Source organism: Amyelois transitella, chromosome 11, assembly GCF_032362555.1.
Source record: "Amyelois transitella isolate CPQ chromosome 11, ilAmyTran1.1, whole genome shotgun sequence".
Classification (NCBI taxonomy): domain Eukaryota; kingdom Metazoa; phylum Arthropoda; class Insecta; order Lepidoptera; family Pyralidae; genus Amyelois; species Amyelois transitella.
Window position 1 is genome coordinate 1361878 of NC_083514.1, and position 22196 is coordinate 1384073.

The window sequence follows — 22196 nt, forward strand, 5'->3', positions numbered from 1 at the left end:
TTTATTAGTCATCCTCTTAGTCGCTATTTACGACATCCGCGGGTAAAAGATGGAGTGGTCCTATTTTATTAAAGTGCCGGCAACCAGACGGCACATGGATGGTGCTAAAGTTTGCAAATTATTGTAAACTAGCTGTGCCCGCGACTTTGTCTGTGTGGAATAGTTATTTTGGGCATCATTGACGCCCTCAAGGATGAATAATTTTCCCCGTTTTTTTCATAAATCGCAGCAGCATACGAGTATAGCATAAATTACGCCAAAAAATTTCATTGCAGTTTATGCACCGGTCCGGAAGGGATCGTTATGCGTACACCATTATGCGAAAAATAACTTTTTTTTTGCTTAAAAATCATTATGCTTAAAAACGGTATGCTACATTATAGTTAGGTAAGTATATTTTTTATGCCAATAGATACAGACCCGTCCCAAAACTACTTGCTAATATTAAAAAGAGACACCTTCTTATTCTTTGGAAATACAAAACTATTATAAAAAATATATTCCGCGAATGTATAAGGCTATGTGGTGTTCACGGACGAAGCCATGGCGGGCCGTTAGTAAAATTATTACAAGAAATCATTTTTATTTCTTCGTTTGTAACGAATAAACTCAAAAACCGCTAGACTGTTTTAATAATATTTAGCAATAGAATAGAATAGATTTATTTTCAAAATTGGATACAAGGTATCACTTACTGACGTCACATCACTTTAATCTAATTATAACTACTACCGCTTACAAAGCGCATGTGTAAAAGAAGCGGCGGAACAAACTACACTGCAGCATTTTCACCAGACGTCAATTTCAATAAGTCTAAATCGTGGAAAAATGCACTTTGTCGCACAATGACAGTGACACAATGAGACAATACCAGTAGTAATACACCTAGCCTACTTCAGGCAATCTAAGTATAATACTCGTATAAAAATGAATCGCAGAATGTGTTGGTGAGCGCATAACTCAACAAAGCCTGGACCAATTTGGTCAATTCTTTTTTATAATGTTCGTTGAAGTTCTAGCATGGTTTTTACGGGGAGAAAAGTTCGAATAATTGCCAGAAAATCGCTGTACAAAATTCAAATTCAATCAATCATATTTAAATTTTAATTTTTTTTTTTTATACTTTACAAATCTTTTTGGCAGAACGAAGTCTCTCGGGACCGCTAGATTTGAATAAAAATTAGTGATTATTGCTCTGGTAGTCTCAAATGATACATAATTATTATTGTTGCCGTTACAAAAAATAAAAATAAAAGCTGTCTTATACAACATAACACACAAACCTATTTTAAAATAAAGGTAAATGGTCAGGTCAAAAGTACCCGAAACCGCCGAGCTTGCATGAAGAGAGATTATGAATGTGGATGAAGCGAAGGAAGTATGCAGAGATCGTTGCAAGTGGAAAGAGGTACCCTCTGCCTTCCCCTCCGGGGAAGAGGCGTGATTTTATGTATGTATGTATATTTTAAAATTAATGGATGCACTTTCTGATGATAGATAGATATCTTATACATACGCATAGGTACTTACCACCCTAACGTAGAGGCAAAAGCTTTTTTTTTCAACTAATCTCGTACAAAAACATGACTACCTGGGTCATGCATTGTTTTTGCATATCGCCAATAGATTGTGTCCCGGCGTTGTTAGATAATGCTTTCTCTTTGTTTAATATATACATACATATTATAATAAAACAGTAAATATATGTATTTTGTCTGTACATTTAGTAGGTATTTTTGACTGAAATGGATAGAGGGACACTTAGAATGAATAATAGAAAGCAAAAATATATATTTTTTTAATTTCTTGTCTGTCTGTCTGTCGATCTGTCTGTCTGTATGTATGATCACGATTATCTCCGAAAGTACTGAACCGATTTACTTCAAACTTTCACCAATTGCTTTGTTTTAACTCAGAAGAACATTTAAAGTTTGTTTCATCAAAATCGGTTCACTAAAAAAAAGTTATCGACATTTGAATGAACTCAAGGCATGAGTTTGCCTGCAAATAAGTTATGAAATTTAAAATTCAAAATCATTTATCATTGTACGACAGCATAATATCAATAACATATAAATATAAGTTAAAATCAGTTTGATAATATTCTGGTTTTGCCGCACATAACATGCGTAATTCTCACGTAAAAAGATTTTTGGTTTGTTAGTCTACTTTAGTACCGTGTGGTTCCCGGCACCAATACAAAAAAAATAGGACCACTCCATCTCTTTCCCATGGATGTCGTAAAAGGCGACTAAGGGATATGCTTACAAACTTGGGATTCTTTTTAGGCGATGGGCGAGCATCCTATCACTATATGAATCTCAATATACATACATATGATCACGTCTATATCCCTTGCGGGGTAGACAGAGCCAACAGTCTTGAAAAGACTGAATGGCCACGTTCAGCTATTTGGCTTAATGATAGAACCGAGATTCAAATAGTGACAGGTTGCTAGCCCATCGCCTAAAAGAGGAATCCTAAGTTTATAAGCCTATCCCTTAGTCGCCTTTTACGACATCCATGGGAAAGAGATGGAGTGGTCCTATTCTTTTTTGTAATATTATATTCTATTTTGCCGGGAACCACACGGCACTGAATGAATGAATCTCAATTCTATCATTAATCCAAATAGCTGAACGTGGACATTCAGTCTTTTCAAGCCTGTTGGCTCTGTCTACCCCGCAAGGGATATAGACGTGACCATATATATGTATACTTTAATTTCGACACCACCGCAACGGCCTCGATGGTCCTGTGGCTGGCGCGTGAGACTGTGAAGTTGACGGTCAAAGTTCGAGCCCCAACATAAACAAGAATATTTTTTTCTGTTGTTTGAGTATTTTATTTAAAAAAACTGAAAATCAAAATACTACATATAATAAAACGGTAAAAATATTTTGTCTGTACGTTTAATATTTTGACTGAAACGGCCGGAGAATTTTTTTTTATATTTTTGTCTGTCTATCTGTATCTGACTGTATGATCAAGATTTATCAGATCAAGATCAACTCGAAATTTACGCGGGCGAAGTCGCGGGCAACAGCTAGTCTATACTAATATTATAAAGCTGAAGAGTTTGTTTGTTAGTTTAAACGCGCTAATCTCAGGAACAACTGGTTCGAATTAAAATTATTTTTGTGTTGAATAGACCAATAGACCAACGGGGAATATTATTCATCTTTGAGGGCTTCAATGATGGCCAAAATAACTATTCCACGCGGATGAAGTCGCGGGCACTGCTAGTCATTAATATGACAATAACCCGGTTTTTATGCGAAGGCGTATCGTATCTTTTAGTTGAGAGAAGGTATGATTTTTAATGACAGTAAGTTTATGATAGGGATCCTGACCTACCCTTTATTACAAAAGGATAGGAAGTGGTCATATACTAATGACTGGGGTGGGATTCGAACCTGGGCCGTTTTGAGCCACACGCATTTTAACCATCTCACCGATTCTACTATCGACACTCTTTTACATTTAAAACTACAGGCTTTGTCTTTCCTTCCAAGAGCAAAACGAAAACTTATATCAATAGAATTGACCACTTCACTCTTCCTTGTTTATGATCGCATAAACAAAAGCTATTATATGTATAGCAACCATAAAATGTTTGCAAAAATTAAAATAAACCGAACTTCTAGAAAAAAATTCGTGCAGGTACAAAAGAAATTCACTATTATTCGTAAAAAAAAAGTTACTGTTCTATTGTGTTATTTCTTCACTCGGCCGGTCGGTCGTACGAAATCATTACGCATCGTTCGTCAACAGTAGATAGACGCATCGCTGCATGCTCCGCGATCTCTCAAGTGAAGTAAAAATATTGAAATAAAGGCGTTGAAAGACTTTTAAAAGTAGATTAAAGTGTGTATTAGTGTTTTAGTCACGATTCCGATTGCCGATTCCAAAGGTATGTTATAACCGAGTTTATTTTTTACGTTTCTACACCTTTCAATAAAATGAGATTAAATTATAAGATATCATATTACAAAGGGTATGTAAGTTTAAATATTTCTATTAATTACTAGGTGTTTCATATAAGAATTTATGAAATAAAACACATTCAAGCTTCGGTCTCATGATGACGCCATGACAAACTGATTTATTGTATGTCCGTTACAAACTATGTCCGTTACAAACTGTTAGTCTATCCCTCTTGACAATGACATTGACACTCATAGATAATTAATCATATAACCCCCCTCCCCCCCCCCTGTTATTTATTTTTATATTTTTACTAACATTTATTAGAAAAGAATAGAGTTATTTTCAAAATTGGATACAAGGTATTAATTATTGACGTCACATTCCGTCATACCGATCCCACACATCTTTTTTTTCGTACTAACATCGGTCAGACAAACTTAAAATTTTTAGACTTAGACTATTTGCTTTTTCTATCAAATCTCGTTAGGTCTCATTATCTTTCTACTCTATCCTAATTATATGTTATTATTATGTATTTATCTGTATTAAGGTTTATTTTGTGTATTTATGCGTATTTGTATGTATTATATATATATATATATTTTCTGTGTGCATTTTATTATGTTTAAACATTTATTTATCTTGCTTTGCGCCAACGCCAATCTCCTATTTGGTTTCCTTCCACCCAAAGGTTGACTGGAAGAGATTGCATTAGCGATAAGTCCGCCTTTGTACCATCTCCACCTATCTGTTTCATGTTGTTTTGTATGTTTAAGTATTCTTATTTAAGTATATTTTTTAAAGATTTCGTAGAGTCGGTGCCCGGTTAAAATGCGTGACAGGCTCGAATCCCACCTCGACTATGTAATTACTGACTATATTCGAAGTTATTTACATTATTTGAATACTAATGTAACTCTATGTATGCATGTGTATGTACAAATCTATAATTTATCATGCGAATCATTTCAAAAGTTCCACTCAGTTAAATCACTTCAAAAGTAGCTCAAAATGATTGTCTGTCCGCAGGTGCAGTTGATAAGCAAACAGAAGGCCTTACCAATCCAAAGTCTGATAGCCAAGCGGCATATTTCCTTCATAAAGATATTAAATACCCCCAGGCTGATACAAAGAGCGTAGAAGAAAAACAGAATACCCAACAAAATGCGAACACAACTGAGAACTGACTTAACATACCTGAACACTGGTCTAACGAGCAGTCACCCAAAAAGCGATGTCGTCAAGGTAACTGACGAAATGTCCAAAGACAATGACTCCGTTCGGCCAGACTCTAAGGAGGCGGCTAATTCAAATATCATCGAAGTAAGTGCATATTTTACCGCCTTTCTAAAACCGACCTTTTCTAATTACTTGTGTCGTGTGGGAACCACACCAATAGAAAAAGAATAGGACCACTCCGTCTCTTTCCCATGGGTGTCGTGCAAGGCGACTAAGGGATAGGCTTGTAAACTTGAGATTCTTCTTTTAGGCGATAGGCTAGTAATTGTAAGTCACTATTTTATTTCATTTTATTATTGAGCTAAACAGCTGAGCTATCAGAGTGACCAATCAGTTTTTACAAAACTGTTACGTGACTATATATATGAATATCCCAAAATTTTAAGTGATTAATAATAATAATTTGAAAAATTATCAGTAATTGTTTTAATTTTTCAGCTTACGGCTGAAAGTATAAGGATTGCGGAGGATGGCCTTTTAAATAAATTTGGCAACTCAATTAAGACCATCAAAGCGGATTTCATCAGGACGGTAAGTAATCATGTTTAAATGCCATAGATAAAGAAAACAGTTTGACACAGGTAATAAAAAAATCTCCCGAAAAGTTAAATTTTCAAGCGGTAATGTGTCACATTTAAAAATGCTTAAAACGCTTATGGAGGCTAAGGTTCAAATTCCACGGAATGTACCAATCGGCCATGTACCAATGACTCTTTCTCAGTTGTGTAATACACTAGTTTGGGTGCTAACCAATACTCTTATGTTGGGAAGGAAAGGGAAAACATCCTGATCTTATCTTCACATTCGGGCAAATGAATGTGTCACCATAATACAAGTTCCCATGCAAAAGTTACAGAGGTCTGATGAGATTCACTTCGTGTAAAAATCTGACTCGCCCAATACTGGATCGTCCTACCTATATCCAGCTATTATTTGTTTTTTTGTTTGTAAACTCTTAATGGCACATTAAAATAAATATAACTACTTATAAAACAGTTATTGGATTTGGAAGAAATTTACAATGGCGGGCTTATCCCAATTGAGATTTCTTCCAGTCAACTCTTTCTTTTTTGACGTGACATCGTCTTATAATGCAATTGAGCCGGCTGCACGCACGAAAAAACATGACGTCAAGCGGCGTTACCTCGCTCTGAGGCGTTCCATGCAAGGCTTGAAATGCAAGCGAGAGCGCGGAACGAGCGACAAAGAGGCACAATCGGCCTTCGCGTTCGGCAGCGTTCGACATCCGTCTCTCTCCAACTCGAGTGAGCGATGCGTCTGCGTGGGCATGCTACCATTCCATCAGTATTTTCTTAAGACGTTGTCACGTTCAACTATCGTCAGTAAACCGACTTTACAGACAAACGATTTTTTAATTCATGCTATTTTATTCCAGGTCTACGGTATCCTGTCATGTCAATTTTTACTGACGGTTGCCATCGTCACGCCATTTTCCTTTTACAAGCCGTCACCGGAATGGATAAATACTAACGTAATGATGATGTGAGTGTAGCACCTGTATCTGTTTACTTGTCTTTCTGTGAGGAAACCTGCACATTCGGGTAACTGAATGTCAAATTACAATCTAATACGGATTAGGTTCCTCGAAAAAGATGCGTGTTTTATATATGTATACAAATATCGCTCGTATAGGTATATGTATACTTATACATAATACTTAGGCACTTATCACGCGAGAGGACGATTATGAGTGATAATTAGTCGAAATATACAATTTAAAACTATTATTTGGAATAATCGACATACCTAGTTAATTAGATTCATATAATATTTATGGTACACATTTTCTCCCAACTGATGGACTTTTGAGGATAATAATTGAATACGCGGGCTTGTGACAAATCGTATACAAAATATGAAATGAATAGAAGATTAATTTAAGAATCTAAAGAAACGAACTTACGAACTTATTATTATTAAATCGACTTCTTATATATGCAGTTAAGTATAATAAGTTCAGGTATTATAAATAAAGCAGATTCATATGTTATTACGTACCCAAAGTCATCCAAACTTATTTTCTCATTTCCAGGTTATCTTGTTTAGTGATTGAGCCGGTGATTGTGTTTTCATTTATGTTCTCTGGCCGACTAAGGATAGAACCTCCAATGAACGTCGTATGCCTCGGATTGCTGACCATATCCATGGGTTTAGTTCTTGGATTCGCCTCGATAGGTTTAGAGACTTATAGGGTAAGTTTTAATATCTTCTAATTAAATATACGCAAAGCTAAACTTTCATACATAATGTAGAAGAACTGTGATGCCTCCAATTTAGATTTAAGTTTCACAACCTTCGAACAGAATAAAAACTGAAAAAGATATATAAATGTTTGATACAGAAACGCAATACAGAGCTATTATGTGGATTGAAGGGTCGGATCGGCGATGTTCTCAGGAGCGGCGTCTTGCGCGCGCAGACATCATTTTTTATTTTCCAATTTCAAACGACACGCCACACATACATATAATCACGTCTATATCCCTTGCGGGGTAGACAGAGCCGGCAAATCTTGAAAGACTGACAGGCCACGGTCAGCTGTTAGTTTTAATGATAGAATCGGGATTCAAATTACAATAAAAAATTATTGATTGTAAAATTTTATGATGTGATGTTTCTTCATAAACTTATAAATAACTTATTGGATTCCGGGGACTTAGTGGCATTAATAGATATAAAAGTTCCGAGTAAACTGCCACGTTATCCTATAACTAAACTGCTATCTCTGCCATCGAGAACAAATCTGGGCGGCCATGCGCCGCCTACGTAAGGCGTATGTGCGATACACATAATAATTTCTTGGTTCGCAATTTGAACATATTTGACGATAGTTTGAATATCTTTAAACATAAGATGCTGAAAACTGTAAATGTGTTAGGATTATACATACATACATATGGTCACGTCTATATCCCTTGCGGGGTAGACAGAGCCTACAGTCTTGTAAAGACTGATAGGCCACGTTCAGCTATTTGGCTTTAAGATAGAATTGAGATTTAAATAGTGACAGGTTGCTGGCCCTTCACCTAAAAGAAGAATCCCAAGTTTATAAGCCTACCCCTTAGTCGCCTTTTACGACATCCATGGCAAAGAGATGGAGTGGTCCTATTCTTTTTACAATTGGTGCCGGGAACTACACGGCAAAATTTTAGGATTATAACTGCAAATTTAATATTTAACACCAACATATGTATGTTACTGAATCTATGGTGAACGATGTGTATACATTGTAATTGGTGTTTTCATAAGAACAATATGTAATGTCCCTGTCATTGAATGTAGTATGTAAACACTGTTGGTGTACCAATTAAATAAATAAATCAACTTTCAGATGCTAACAGCGCTCGCTATCTCCGCAACAGTGTTTCTCGTGGTGTCTGTCTTCGCTTTACAAACTAAACACGACTTCACAGGAAAGGCAATGATATACGTAATATTTTTCTTATTGGTGATTGGCTGTATAAGCTGTAAGTACTGTGAAATCATTATTTATTTATTTAAACTTTATTGTACAAAAAAGAAATGTATAGCACAATTGGCGGACTTAATGCTAGAAGCATTATCACCAGTGGACCTAATAGGTCTGACAGAAAAATTATTACTTAGTTAACGGCCTCTCTTGCGCAGCGGTAGTGCGCTTGTCTGTGTCACGCACTAGGTCCGGGGTTCGAATCACGGCCATGGCATGATTAGATACGACCTAAATCTTTTGAATTAGAGATTATTTTTGGATTAAAGTTATTTTTATTTACACAATAATAATTTGTGCAAATCCCTACTAATAATATAAATGAGAAAATACCTCTGTCTGTCTGTTACTGTATTCTCTGTATTCTGTATTCATGCCATACAACACTGCACCGATTTTGATTATATTTAATAGTAAAGAGATAGTGTTGACCCTGAGGAAGAACAGAGGCTACTATTTATTGTAAAAAGAAGGGTTTAAAAGAGAGGAAAGAGGAAGAAGAAGCCAATAAACTCACTTTTTTGGCCTAAGTACTTAACAGTTGGCATTTTATATTCACAGTAGTGACGTGCTTTGTGATGCCTAAGAAGAAAGTACAGCACATCACCGGATCCTTGGGGGCTTTCATCTGCATCGTGACCATGAATTTCGTCACTCAACATACGTTCAAGGACAGTCAAATCAAACCCGAAGAGTATATCGATGCTGTTCTCTGTCTTTACCTAAACTTTTTAAACTTACTCAACTACATCGTACTGGCATTTGGCTTAGATTTATGGTAAAAAAAAAAATAATAAACACCAAATTCAATCACCTTTAATGAAGATAACACAAAGATATACTCAAATCGTGGTTTTATTTCATTGTTTTTGTATTTTTTTTAAGTCAGTAATGTAGGTATTTTAGTAAGTAGTACTAGCTAGTAAGTAAGTAATAGCCAGGTATGTAAAGAGTTCATTAAACATTTAGAAAAAAAAAACAAAAACGTTTATTATTTACACACACTCTATTTTGATCTGGATTTAGAGACTAGAAACCATATTTTTATATGACCTGGATCCTATTGGATAACATAAACAGCCCATAAAAGTCCACTACTGGACTCCTCAGAAATGGGGGGGAATTTACCTATAATCACCACGCTGGGCGAGTTGGTGACCGCAGTATCTATTCCTCCTCCCTCTAACCTCACCTCCCTCTAAATCCCTTAATCGTCTCTTACGATACCCACGGGAAGATATGCTATTCTACTCTGCTGGCACCACACGGCCCTTTGGATCAGGTCAGGGTTAAAATGGAGCGACTCCCATCCTGACTGACATGCGCCTTTGATTCTATCCCATAATGGTACATACAAACATACACACAATCACGTCTTTATCCCTTGCGAGAAAGACCTCAGGGGTCGACAGATCCTAGTCTTAAAAAGACTGAAAGGGCCCATGTATAGCTTGATGATGGAATTGAGATTCAAATAGTGACAGGTTGCTAGAAGAATCCCAAGTTAGTTTATAAACAAATAAAAGATTAATCCTATTATTTATGGATACACCACACCTACAGCTCCTTAATGCATCATTCGCGCAGGTGTCCCATGTAAAACTTGTCGTCAATGCGACTAATTCAATTATAACACTAACGAGAACATAACAGCGTATCGCAGGCCGAAGCCGGGCCTTATCTTTCGTACTTAAATACTTTTATATCAAAATTTATCACTGCTCCAAGTGTATCGTCCGAAATGTCACCGGTATTGTGCGCAATCCTTATCGTGTTAGTTTTATTGATCTACAAATATAAAATCAAAGATCCGAAACCCATTTTCGGTATTTATTCACTGCCGGGGAAGTGGTATTATTTAAAATATGCAGTGTTCGCCTGTTTGTATTATTATAGAAAAGTAAGTGCATTTTTTTTATGTGTTTTTCTTCTGAACTAGACCAAGCGGCTTATCCACGTGGCTCAGCCTGTGTTTAATGCCGCAGTGGCTTGTCATCAGGATCTATTTTTATTTATTTATTTATTTATGTACACTAAATTATATACAGGAGCATTTATTACAGTAATTCTAGTACAAAGGTGCTACTTATTTCAAAAGAAATCTCTTCCAGTAGACCCAATTAATTATGTTCAATTAATTAATTTTAATTATGTTCAAGACATTTTAATTATATATTACCATTAAGATTTATTTGAATACCTTGTTTGTTAGTTTGTAAACTTATTATTGCACAAAAAATAATAATAAATATACCATACTACCTTAATAAATAAACAAGTCTCAGGGCAATAAGAAAAAGTTATTTTTCCATCATGTCCTGACCAGGAAATGAACCTGGGGTTTGTGGTTAAGACGCTCGATCAGCAATTTTAAAAGTCTAACAATAGCCGGAGGTTGGACGCAGTAATTTTTGGCCGAACCCGACACGCAACCAAATGGCCGCACGACAGACAATCACATAACCTTTGTCCGGCTTTTGCCGGGGTAATCTGTGGCTGGACGCCTGGCAACCCCGTTCATATACCTATATTATAAACATGAACCACCACTTCGTTTTCTAAATCGCGGCAAATCAACCTCTTTTCGAAACTGTTAAAGTTAACTACTGTCTACTGTTATCTTCATTTTTTCTACTAATATTATAAATGCGAAAGTTTGTATGTCAGGATGTCAGTATGGATGTTTGTTACTCTTTCACACAAAAACTACTGAACCGATTACGATGTTTGGTATGTAGGTAGCTAAAGACCCAGAATAACATATAGGCTACTTTTTATCCCGGCGTTCCCGCGGGATTGATTCCACGCGGACGAAGTCGCAGGCACAGCTAGTCTAATATATATGTATGTTAAAGAGTAATTCTGTAAAGTTACTAAAATATTAGGTTGAAATATTGGACTTTATTTTAGATACATATCGACTTAACAGTAAGCAGTGAACTTCTAAGCTCGACTCCACGTTGTTTACATTAACTTTGCTGGCCATTATACTGTTAAAATATACTGCTGAAATATTGACAAAATAAACATAATTAGACAGAGCCTTTATACGCTAGATACTTATTTTAAATATATATGTATATAATTTAAAAAAATATATTTGTTACAATTAAAATGAACAAAATATTACTTTTGAATTTGAAATCAGACATGTTTATTATTAGGTAAGTATAAGATTATGGAAGAGATCCTATCTGGCAGAACCAAGTCACACACAGTGAATATTTTTTCAGATTTAATATGTATATTAAGTGTATATATTTGTAGCAAATTCACAAAAGTTGCCATGCGTCCCGCTAAAACAGAACACTCAGCTATACAATTTGCCTATCCGGCATTTTGTTTTCATACACATAGGTACTATGTTTTACCAAACCATATTAAAATCAAATTAATGAATAATTCTGTCATTTTCTTGAATAATTTAAAACCACTTGCAGGTTCTAATGACTCAATTAGGCAATGATGTAACTTCTTATCACTTGACCTTTGGCAGTTTATTAATGAAAATGAATTTATCAGTAGATAAAGGTGATCTTTTGTCCACGATTTTAAACATCAAGACTATTTTTACAGCATTTATTAGGAATTATACTTAGATAGCAGGTAATTCTTGTGTTTGTTCTAAGTGTACCTACTTTTAAGTTAACAATATTAGAATGATTTCTAGCTATGCTTTCTAGTCAAAATGCTTGGACCATAATTACATTTCCAATTGACTAACTACCTAAAGTATATTTTTTCCTAACCATCGTTTTTTTTCTATTTTTCTCCATACGTAAATAGATTTTAAGATATAGATCATAAGAGATTAATGAAGCTAGGTAGGTACGTTACACAGAAGTTTTAAATTAGCTTTGACAATTTTGATAATGATGCCGTGTGGTTCCCGGCACCAGTACAAAAAAGAATAGGACCACTCCATCTCTTTCCTATGGATCACGTAAAAGGCGACTACGGGATAGGCTTACAAACTTGGGATTCTATTTTAAGGCGATGGGTTAGCAACCTGTCACCATTTGAATCTCAATTCTATCATTAAGCTAAATAGCTGAACGTGGCCATTCAGTCTTTTCAAGACTGTTGGTCTGTCTACCCCGCAAGGGATAAAGACGTGACTATATGTATGTATTAAAATTGTTTTCTTTTTCAGTATTCACATAAAAATAGTTCCGCCAGTAAGGGGGGGCGCGCGGGGCAAGGGGTGAAGGCAGTAGCCGACCCCGCTTTTATGGACAGGGCTCAGCCATTGAGTGAACATGCCAAAGTAAGTTTAAACTGAAAAATATTGATGAAATACTTGTTACAAAAGTTCACAAGTTAAAAGTTTTCATACTCGCACATTTGCAAATGATTAATTAAATTCAGGTTCAAGCTGCAATCTCATGTTTTGGTAGTACGTATATAATGAGAATTATTTAGGTGCCAGTATGTAAAAAGAAAAATAAAAACTTAATTATGTCCATCTCTTTCTAATGGGTGTCGTAAAATGCAACTAAGGGATAAGCTTACAAACTCGGTATTCGTTTTTAGGCGATATGCTAGCAACCTGTCACTATTCGTATCTCAATTCTATCATTAAGCCAAATAGCTGAACGTGGCCATTCAGTCTTTTCAAGACTGTTGGCTCTGTCTACCCCGCAAGGGATATAGGCGCGAGGACCATATGTATGTATGTCCATAAAATCAGATTAATTATATAATGGATTCCAAAACCATCACAGTGAAATTGTAAAATTAATGTTTTGGCGATAAATAAATAAATATATACGGGACAAATTACACTGATTGAGTTAGCCTCGAAGTAAGTTCGAGACTTGTGTTACGAGATACTAACTCAAGGATGTTTTTTCAGGCCTTTGACGCCGTGTTCTTCATCTCCGCGTCCAGAAATGAGAAAGGAGAAGGGATCTACTTCGTGTCTGGATGTGAAAGGAGACCGATGGGAATGTGCAACGGCTTGTTCTATATCGGGGTGAGTCTATATCGGGGTGAGAGCTTTTAGTCCCAGTTGCATCCTCAGCACTCTGGAGAGGAGCCTGGGGTATGCCTTTGACCATGGATCCTGTATGTCTTCTACGTCTGTGGTCGAATAGCTATGGTGCGCGGAAGAAAAGAAAAAAGTTTTTTACATGAAGCAAAACTCTTGACTTACCTTCGAAACGTTGAAAAATTGAAATATGGAATTGAAGTGCCGTGTGGTACCTGGCACCAATACAAAAAAGAATAGGACCACTCCATCTCTTTCCGATGGATGTCGTAAAAGCCGACTAAGGGGTAGGCTTATAAACTTGGGATTCTTCTTTTAGGCGATGGGCTAGCAACCTGTCACTATTTGAATCTCAATCCTATCTTAAAGCCAAATAGCTGAACGTGGCCTATCAGTCTTTACAAGACTGTAGGCTCTGTTTACCCCGCAAGGGATATAGACGTGATTATATGTATGTATGTATGTATGAAATTTAAATATGACCTTTGTATGTGCAACATGTAACTATGATCCATGTAATCTAATTATATGGATCATAGTTACATGTTGCTTAGATGTGGAGGTGTTCTCATTATGATTTCCAAAAGAATTTCCGTCCGTAACAGCATCGGTTACCAATCAATAATGTACATTATTGAGTACATAACTCAGAAAGGTGCCGTGTGGTTCCCGGCACCAATACAAAAAGAATAGGTCCACTCCATTTCTTTCCCATCGATGTCGTAAAAGGCGACTAAGGGCTAGGCTTACATACTTGTGATTCTTTTTTTTAGGCGATGGGCTAGCAACCTGTCACTATTTGGATCTCTCTGAATGTGGCCATTCAGTCTTTTCGGGACTATTGGCTCTGTCTACCCCATAAGGGATATAGACGTGACTATATGTATGTATGTATCCTATAACTCAGAAAGAAGTCAAGGCAAGAGGATTTGAACCTGTGCCACTAACGCACGCTTCTCAATTCGGACACATCAACCGTTCGACCTCTGACGCTCTAATTTTACTTATCAGTTACCAGGTAAAGGTCTGCTGTGCAGCAAGAAGATCCCGGACACCGTTCTTTTCGGGGCGGAGGTGAGCGAGTTCGGAGCTGAAGGGATCAAAATGGCGCCCGTGGAACCTATGAAGAAATGGAGTGTGACATATAGAGGGCAGATGTGGTTAGTCCTGTAGATATTTAATACATACATAAATACTTACTATCACGTCTTTATTCTTACGGGAGAGACCGAACTTTGAAAAGTAAAAGAAAAAGAAGACTGTTGAATAGACTGAAAAGCCAAGTTCTGCTGTATGGCTCAATAGAAATGCGATTTAAATAGTGACAGGTTGCTAGCCCATCGCTTAAAAGAATACAAAGTTTATAATAGCCTCTCCTTTGATTGAGGGTTACAGTATTAATATTTATTTTTGGGTGACGTGCCGTATGGCTCTCGGTACCAATGAAAAAAAATAAGATTAGGACCACTCCATCTTGTTCCCATATATGTCGTAAAAGGCGACTAAGGGATAAACTTGGGATTCTTCTTTTAGGCTATGGGCTTGCAACCTATCACTATTTGAATCTCAATTCTATTGTTAAGCCAAACAGCTGAACGTGGCATATTAGTATTTTTAAGACTGTCGGCTCAGTCTACCCCGCAAGGGATATAGACATGATTATATGTATGTATATTTATTTTTTCGCCACCAGAACATCATGGATTTTACTGATAAATTTGTAAACAATTTTAGGTACCAAAACGATCCAAGCAAGCTGGTGGACGTGGTCTTCGAGGGGGAATGGACGGCCACAGCTGATTACTTCGACTACGACACCGACCTTCATCCACCAACGGTCATCAGGTCCATTGCCAGGGAGAAGTGGAGTAGGGAGTACTTTGATATACTGAAAAAGTAAGCCTTAAACTTTTTTGGGTTTCGTTCCTAAAAGGTAAAATCGGGACCCTATTACTAAGCCTCCTGTCTGTCTGTCTGTTACCTAGTTACCTGTAGCACAGGTCCAGCTGGTCCCTGGAGCAAATAAACGTTTATTATTATGTTGGTACATGTTGGAGAGTGTGGAGGGAAAGGTTGGAGTGGGAAGAACGAACGTATCTTGATCAAATTAAGGACGTCCTGGTAAAGGGTCAGGTCAAAGTACCCGAAACCGCCGAGCCTGCATGAAGAGAGTTATGAATGTGGATGAAGCGAAGGAAATATGCAGAGATCGTGACAAGTGAAAAGAGGTAGTCTCTGCCTACCACTCCAGGAAAGAGGCGTGATTTTATGTATGTATGTATGGTACATGTAAGATGTGCACGGGCCCATAGGGGTCATTTGGGAGGCGTTTATGGAGCCGAAGCCAACATGAAGAGGCCCTTTGGTACCTTTTGGTCTAAAGTGAGATGGCTGCAGCTATGGAGATCTGTCCCTTGATGAACCATTGGGATACACCAACGGACAGCCCTCCACAGCTGCCAAACTATTGCCAGGAAGGGATTTACTTGGTATGGGTCATGCGGATGGGATGTTACTGGACCGGATTACTGGGCTATGGAGTGAGTATTATTATTTATTATATCATAAACAGTGACAGCTAAGAAGCTGAAATTTTCAAACAATTATTTTTAGTAGTTAGAAATTATCTCTTTTTTCAGCACTCATCAATCCCACTACGAGCAGTTTGGAGTGATGAAGTGCAAGTTTCAAATAGACAACGAGTCTTTTATGTACACCGTACCTTCCTTCAGAGATCACAGTTTTGGTAAGCTGATAGAGAATATACCTGCATATAGTAATGATCTGATGAGAGGTAAGGTCAAGAATACCATAAATCGACGAATTTGCAGAATACCAATTTGATAAATCTTGGATAAAAGAAGGCCTAACATCGTTCATGCCATGGTGTACATTTATATGATCACGTCTTTATCCCTTGCGGGGTAGGCATAGCCAACGGTCTCGAATATACTGAAAGGTCTTGTTCAACCATTGGTCTAAGACCTAATGGAATGTTAAATGTAGGAAAGTGGGCCCAGCCACTGGCAGAGGGTGCAACTGGGAATCCACAGAGATAAGAGAGAGAGATATGAATAAAAAGAAAAGTTCTTGTCCGTCCATCCATACTAACATAACAAAGCGGAAATATTTATACTGTACTAGCGCCCGCCCCGGCTTAGTGTCAGTAGCATCTATCTATCTATCTATTTGTTATTATCTCGTTACGAACCTTCCTCAAAAAACCCTCTTTCCAACAATTCGAATAGGAACAAAATCCGTCAACAACATTCCGAGATAAGCGCATGCATACAGACATAGTAAAATAGAGGGACGTTCCTTTTTAATATTTAGTGACAGTGAAGTAACTTCATCGTTTTGATATTTTTTTTTACAGAGAAATTCAGTAGTGACATAAATTCCTCTTATCCTACTAATATTATAAATGCGAAAGTTTGTGAGTATGTCAGGTCTTCTGTCTGTCTTTCACGCAAAAATTACTGAATCGATTACGATGAAATTTGGTATGTAGGTAGCTGAAGACCCAGAATAACACATAGGCTACTTTTTATCCCGGAGTTTCCGCGGGATTGATAGGGTTTCCATGCGGACGAAATCGCGGGCGGCCTCTAGTTACCCATAATTTCGCGGTGAAATCTAGTACATAATTAATAAAAAAGACTAAAGTGAAATATATTGCTTAAGTTTTTTTTTATTTTATTAAAAAATTATCATTCAGGACAAAAGCGCGACTGGACCTTAATGCATAGATACGGGTTCCACCACATATTCTTGAAGAACGGCGTTCGCATCAGCGTTGGAGTCATCAACCACACGTGCACTGCCTCGGTGTAAGTTATAATCTATTACATACATACATACATATGGTCACGTCTATATCCCTTGCGGGCTTAACAGAGCCAACAGTCTGGAAAAGACTGAATGGCCACGTTCAGCTATTTGGCTTAATGATAGAATTGAGATTCAAATAGTGACAGGTTGCTAGCCTATCGCCTAAGAAAGAATCCCAAGTTTGTGAGCCTATCCCTTAGTCTAATCTTTAATTATAATCTATTCTTATTTTTAATTACCTCTCTCTTATCTGCATGAGAGAGAGAGTGACATCTGAATGTGCAAGTTTCCGTAGAGCATCAGTTAGCAGTCAAACTAATATACTTTAAAGTAAGGCCTCTGTGGCGCAGCGGTAATGCGGTTGTCTGTGACACCGGAGGTCCCGGGTTCGAATCCCGATCAGGGCATGATGAGAAACGAACTTTCTCTGATCGGTCTGGGTCTTGGATGTTTATTTATCTTAGTATTTATTATAAAATATAGTATCGTTGAGTTAGTATCTCGTAACACAAGTCTCGAACTTACTTCGAGGCTAACTCAATCTGTGTAATTTGTCCCGTATATACTTATTCATTTATTTATTCACAATCACAGTGACAATATGACGCGCTCAACCAATAGCAGCGAAGATTCTACGGCGCCTTGTCAAATGTCACACGCCACAACCAATCACAACGCTTATGCTAAATCGCGCAAGCAAAGATTTTATTATTTTAAATTCATATTTCACTCATTTGCCAGATTGGAGTTAGGCGTAGTGACACTATCCGACGGCACCCTTTTGCCTGTAAAGTGGGTGGATCTACAGCTGTGGCAGCACGGGGAGGGGGGGCAGCCCCCCCGGGACTACGCCTTTAGGCTCGCCGCTGGGGACCAAGTGTATACTGTTCAGGTAATTCAGGCTCCATGATCTAATAGGCTGCTTATAAGTACCATGACCCAATAGGCTCTTTACCATGTTCCAGCGCCAGTTTAACGTCCTCTACGGAAACCTTACCTGCATTGGATAATGGTACAAGCTGCACTGAATTTATCTTTAAGTTTTGTTACCTTTTACGACATGTTTAGGAAAGAGATGAAGTGATTATTCTATTTATAAGTGAATATCCTATTCTAAAGTGCTGGCAGCCACACGGCACTGATTGTAATGTAGCTGAATTAAGTAGTACTAAAAGAAATAAAGTTATCATTAATCTCTCTATTCTTAGGTTCTAGTGGAATACGAATCTGTTCACTACGTGTCTGAAGAGTGGGAAGCTCGTATGGTGGAGCGGTTCTGCAAGTACACAGTGAACAATGTCCCAGGGAACGGCGTCTCCGAGTTCCATTACAGGCACAAAGATGGCCGCCCTGAGAGCGTGGCTAAGAACGACCCTGAGTGGTACAGAAGGATGTGCCATAAGATTTGAACTCATTAATCATGATTACTGCAAGATAGGCTCTTTGATTGTCGAAGTTAGCTGTTAGCTTGCTTTTTGTAATAATACAGGTAATAAATACGTAACGTCGCTCGGTTACCACGGATCATTGTAATTTACTCTTTGGTTGTAATGTTTTTTTTGTAACATGATTTAAAACGTGCGATAGAAAATAAAGGTGCGTTATCTACACGTTTAATACCTGTATTATTTGCAAATAGTTTATTGCAACTGTTATTAACTTACAATTTTGTTACTTAAAAGTACATTTTAAACGATTTTTTTTTGTTAGTTCAAGCATTTACGATAAGTTTCATTCATAAAAAGAAAAAACTGTCTGAAAACTGCAGTACTAAAATACCATTGGAACATAAAATAGTGTCAATAAAGAAAACTTCTTAAAATCAAAGAAATGACAAAGATCATTAAGTAATAAGTCCAAAATAATAAAAAAAATACAGAATAAGCTAAGTTTCGTCAATTCAATTGTGTCTGGTAATTGTTAAGATTGGATGGGTGTTTTATATTGTTGTTATAACAAAGATATGTTGTTTGTTTTTTTTTTTCATTTATTTGTGTAATATATTTTTTATATTTAATTATAGTCTTTTATTTAGTTAGCGCTATATCTAAAGTAAATGTGAATTCGGGTTGTGCTTTTTCCTATCTATCGTAGTAAGATTAGCATATTGGTTAATTCAAAAATTAATAATCCGGTTAATTCAAGTCAAATTCGCGGTTCATTGTAAAGTATTGGAAAACATCACTTTTATTTTGATATTAGGTTATTTGGTTTAAAGACCTTGGCTTTTGCTGAATCTGTAATCGTAAGCATAAGCAAAAAAAAATGATCTATAAAAAATGTCTTGAAAATAAACAGACAGACAGACAAAGTGTTTGACATAAAATTAAATTAGTATTAAAACTCTACTTCTACATAACATTATCTCTACTGCTATATACCTATAAAAATCTATTTCTCCCATGGTCATTGTCAATTTATCCCCTCCCTATTACACGTCAATCAATCAATCAATGATTGCCACAACAAATATCAAAGACCCTGACTGAGACTCAAATCTGTTCTTACATTTCAATATACCAAGTCCATTGCTTTTTTTGTACCATATTTCTTGTTGTTATCTCAAAGGGAACAGTCGATGGATGTGGAATTATTGATAATTTCGACCTTGTTCGGGTTGGGACCGTCCTTTCGCCATTCCAATTAGAATACTAATCGAATTGACTGACTGCGCTCGACTAATGGAATAATTGGCGCACGCGCATCCTATATGCTATATTGGGTGATTGGAAAACAAAGCGGCTTATTTTATCTCCGACTATATTTTGCACGGTGCTTCACTCTGGTGAAGAAGCTTTTGCTACTCCTCAAGGTTTTGTTTACTTTTGAGTGAAAAATCAAAATATCTGTATAAGCAAATAAACAAGGAGAATGTGGAGGGAAAGATCGGAGTGGGAAGGCCTAGACGAACGTATCTTGATTTAAATTATAGACGTCCTGGCTAAGGGTCAAGAGTACCTACCCGAAACCGCCGAGCTTGCATGAAGAGAGTTATGAATGTGGATGAAGCGAAAGAAATATGCGGAGATCGCGGCAAGTGAAAATATGTAGTATCTGCCTACCCCTCCGGGAAAAAGGCGTGATTTTATGTATGTATGTATGTATGAGTCAAATACCATCGCAGTCAGTCGTGGTTTATTTGTTACACACAAAAAGACAAATATGTTCTCTTTAAATATTATATTAATATGAATTATCGTGCCGTGTGGTTACCGGCACGAATAAAAAAGAATAGTACCACTCCATCTCGTTCCCTTGGATTTCGTAAAAGGCGACTAAGGGATAGGCTTATAAACGGACGGACTACCAACTTGTCACTATTTGAATCTCAACTCTATCATTAAGCCAAACAGCGGAACGTGACCTTTCAGTTTTTGCGAGACTGTTGGCTCTGTCTACCCCGTAAGCTTTCTTATTTTACTTAATTCTAAAATTACTATTTACATCATAGAGCTACCTACTTGCCACGATCGGTATATATCTCTTTCGCTTCATCCACATTCATAAATCCCTTCATGCAAGTCTGTTAATCGTCTAGTTTTTCAATTTTGGGTACTCTAAGGCACATTTTTCCCAGAACATTCTTGATTTGCAATTGTAACTATTTCTTTCATAAAACATCAGCATGTATAAACCGGTAGCGCTCAAGTTCCCTCAGGTAGGACACGAGACAAGCAGTTGGCCAGCGACCATTAAAGGGACTAGTTGGTATTTTTTTTTTATCGCTGCCACAGTCTATTCTGTTTCATACCAAGAAGTATACAGACGCGTACTTTGATGACTGTTTTACTCGGAATTTTGTTGCTCTATAAATTTGGGTAAAAAAAATCATTTTAATTAAGTAACCTACCGAACGGGTGATTAATAAATTTAATGATTTTGTCTGTTGGTGTAATATTGGTGAAATTCTGAATATTTCGACTGGTACTGTGGTAAGCCCCAATTGTTTAATAATGATTTGGTCTTTTAATTTACTTTTGAGCGGGCTTTGCTCCCGAGGGAAGCTCCAGGAAAAATGTGTAACAAAAAAATGTAACAAAATTTCATCAAAATCGGTACTTACAGCAGTTTATCTCGAGAAGCTTTAAAACTAACAAACATACATTAATTTCATTAATCACAAAAACATTTCAAAAAAAATAACAAAATATGTTTAATTCTGGCAATTTGTCTCCCCAGAACATAAAAATAAAAAATAAATTGTAATTTCGTAGACTTGCTACGAAATATAGTTTCGTAGATTTGCTACAAAATAAATGTTCTACGTTACCCTACGCACATAGGTACCAAATATTTTTGTAGCTTTCTCTAAGAAAAAGTAACAGCTTCGCTAGGATATGCGTGAGACTGAGAAACGTTAGCTCAGCTTCAAACCACGAGGTATTTCATAGATATTGTACTTTCTATTTCATAACTTCTCTTTTTAATTTTCCCGTCCGACTGAATATCTCAAAATTTATACACACACACTTTCACACATGTAGCAGATATATGTACCTATTTCTAACAAGGCATCTCCAAAACAAATAGATTAATAAAATAACAGTCAGATAAACTTGAGATTTTAGGCGATGGGCTAGCAACCTGTCACTTTTCAACACTTTTCAAGACTTTTGGCTCTGTCTACCCCGTAGGGTATGGAGACGTGATAACATAAATGTGTGTTCTTTCTGTTTCTTTTTTATTAGTGCTTCGTCTATCAAGAAAGATTGAGTG

General features: G+C 36.8%; 2 protein-coding genes across 2 annotated transcripts; both read left to right on the forward strand.

The window, feature by feature from the left end:
- The first annotated feature begins 3768 nt into the window (after positions 1-3768).
- On the forward strand, positions 3769-9569 carry LOC106133407 (protein lifeguard 1). The gene is made up of 7 exons (XM_060946677.1): positions 3769-3913; positions 4960-5253; positions 5608-5700; positions 6566-6672; positions 7223-7382; positions 8522-8657; positions 9221-9569. The coding sequence occupies exons 2-7, from the start codon at positions 5095-5097 to the stop codon at positions 9439-9441; spliced, it is 876 nt and encodes a 291-aa protein (XP_060802660.1). The 5' UTR covers positions 3769-3913; positions 4960-5094; the 3' UTR covers positions 9442-9569.
- A 789-nt stretch (positions 9570-10358) lies between these two features.
- On the forward strand, positions 10359-19497 carry LOC106133418 (uncharacterized). The gene is made up of 9 exons (XM_013333138.2): positions 10359-10559; positions 12813-12926; positions 13515-13634; positions 14661-14809; positions 15384-15545; positions 16289-16395; positions 17368-17479; positions 18222-18372; positions 18689-19497. The coding sequence occupies exons 1-9, from the start codon at positions 10401-10403 to the stop codon at positions 18887-18889; spliced, it is 1275 nt and encodes a 424-aa protein (XP_013188592.1). The 5' UTR covers positions 10359-10400; the 3' UTR covers positions 18890-19497.
- Positions 19498-22196: the final 2699 nt, after the last annotated feature.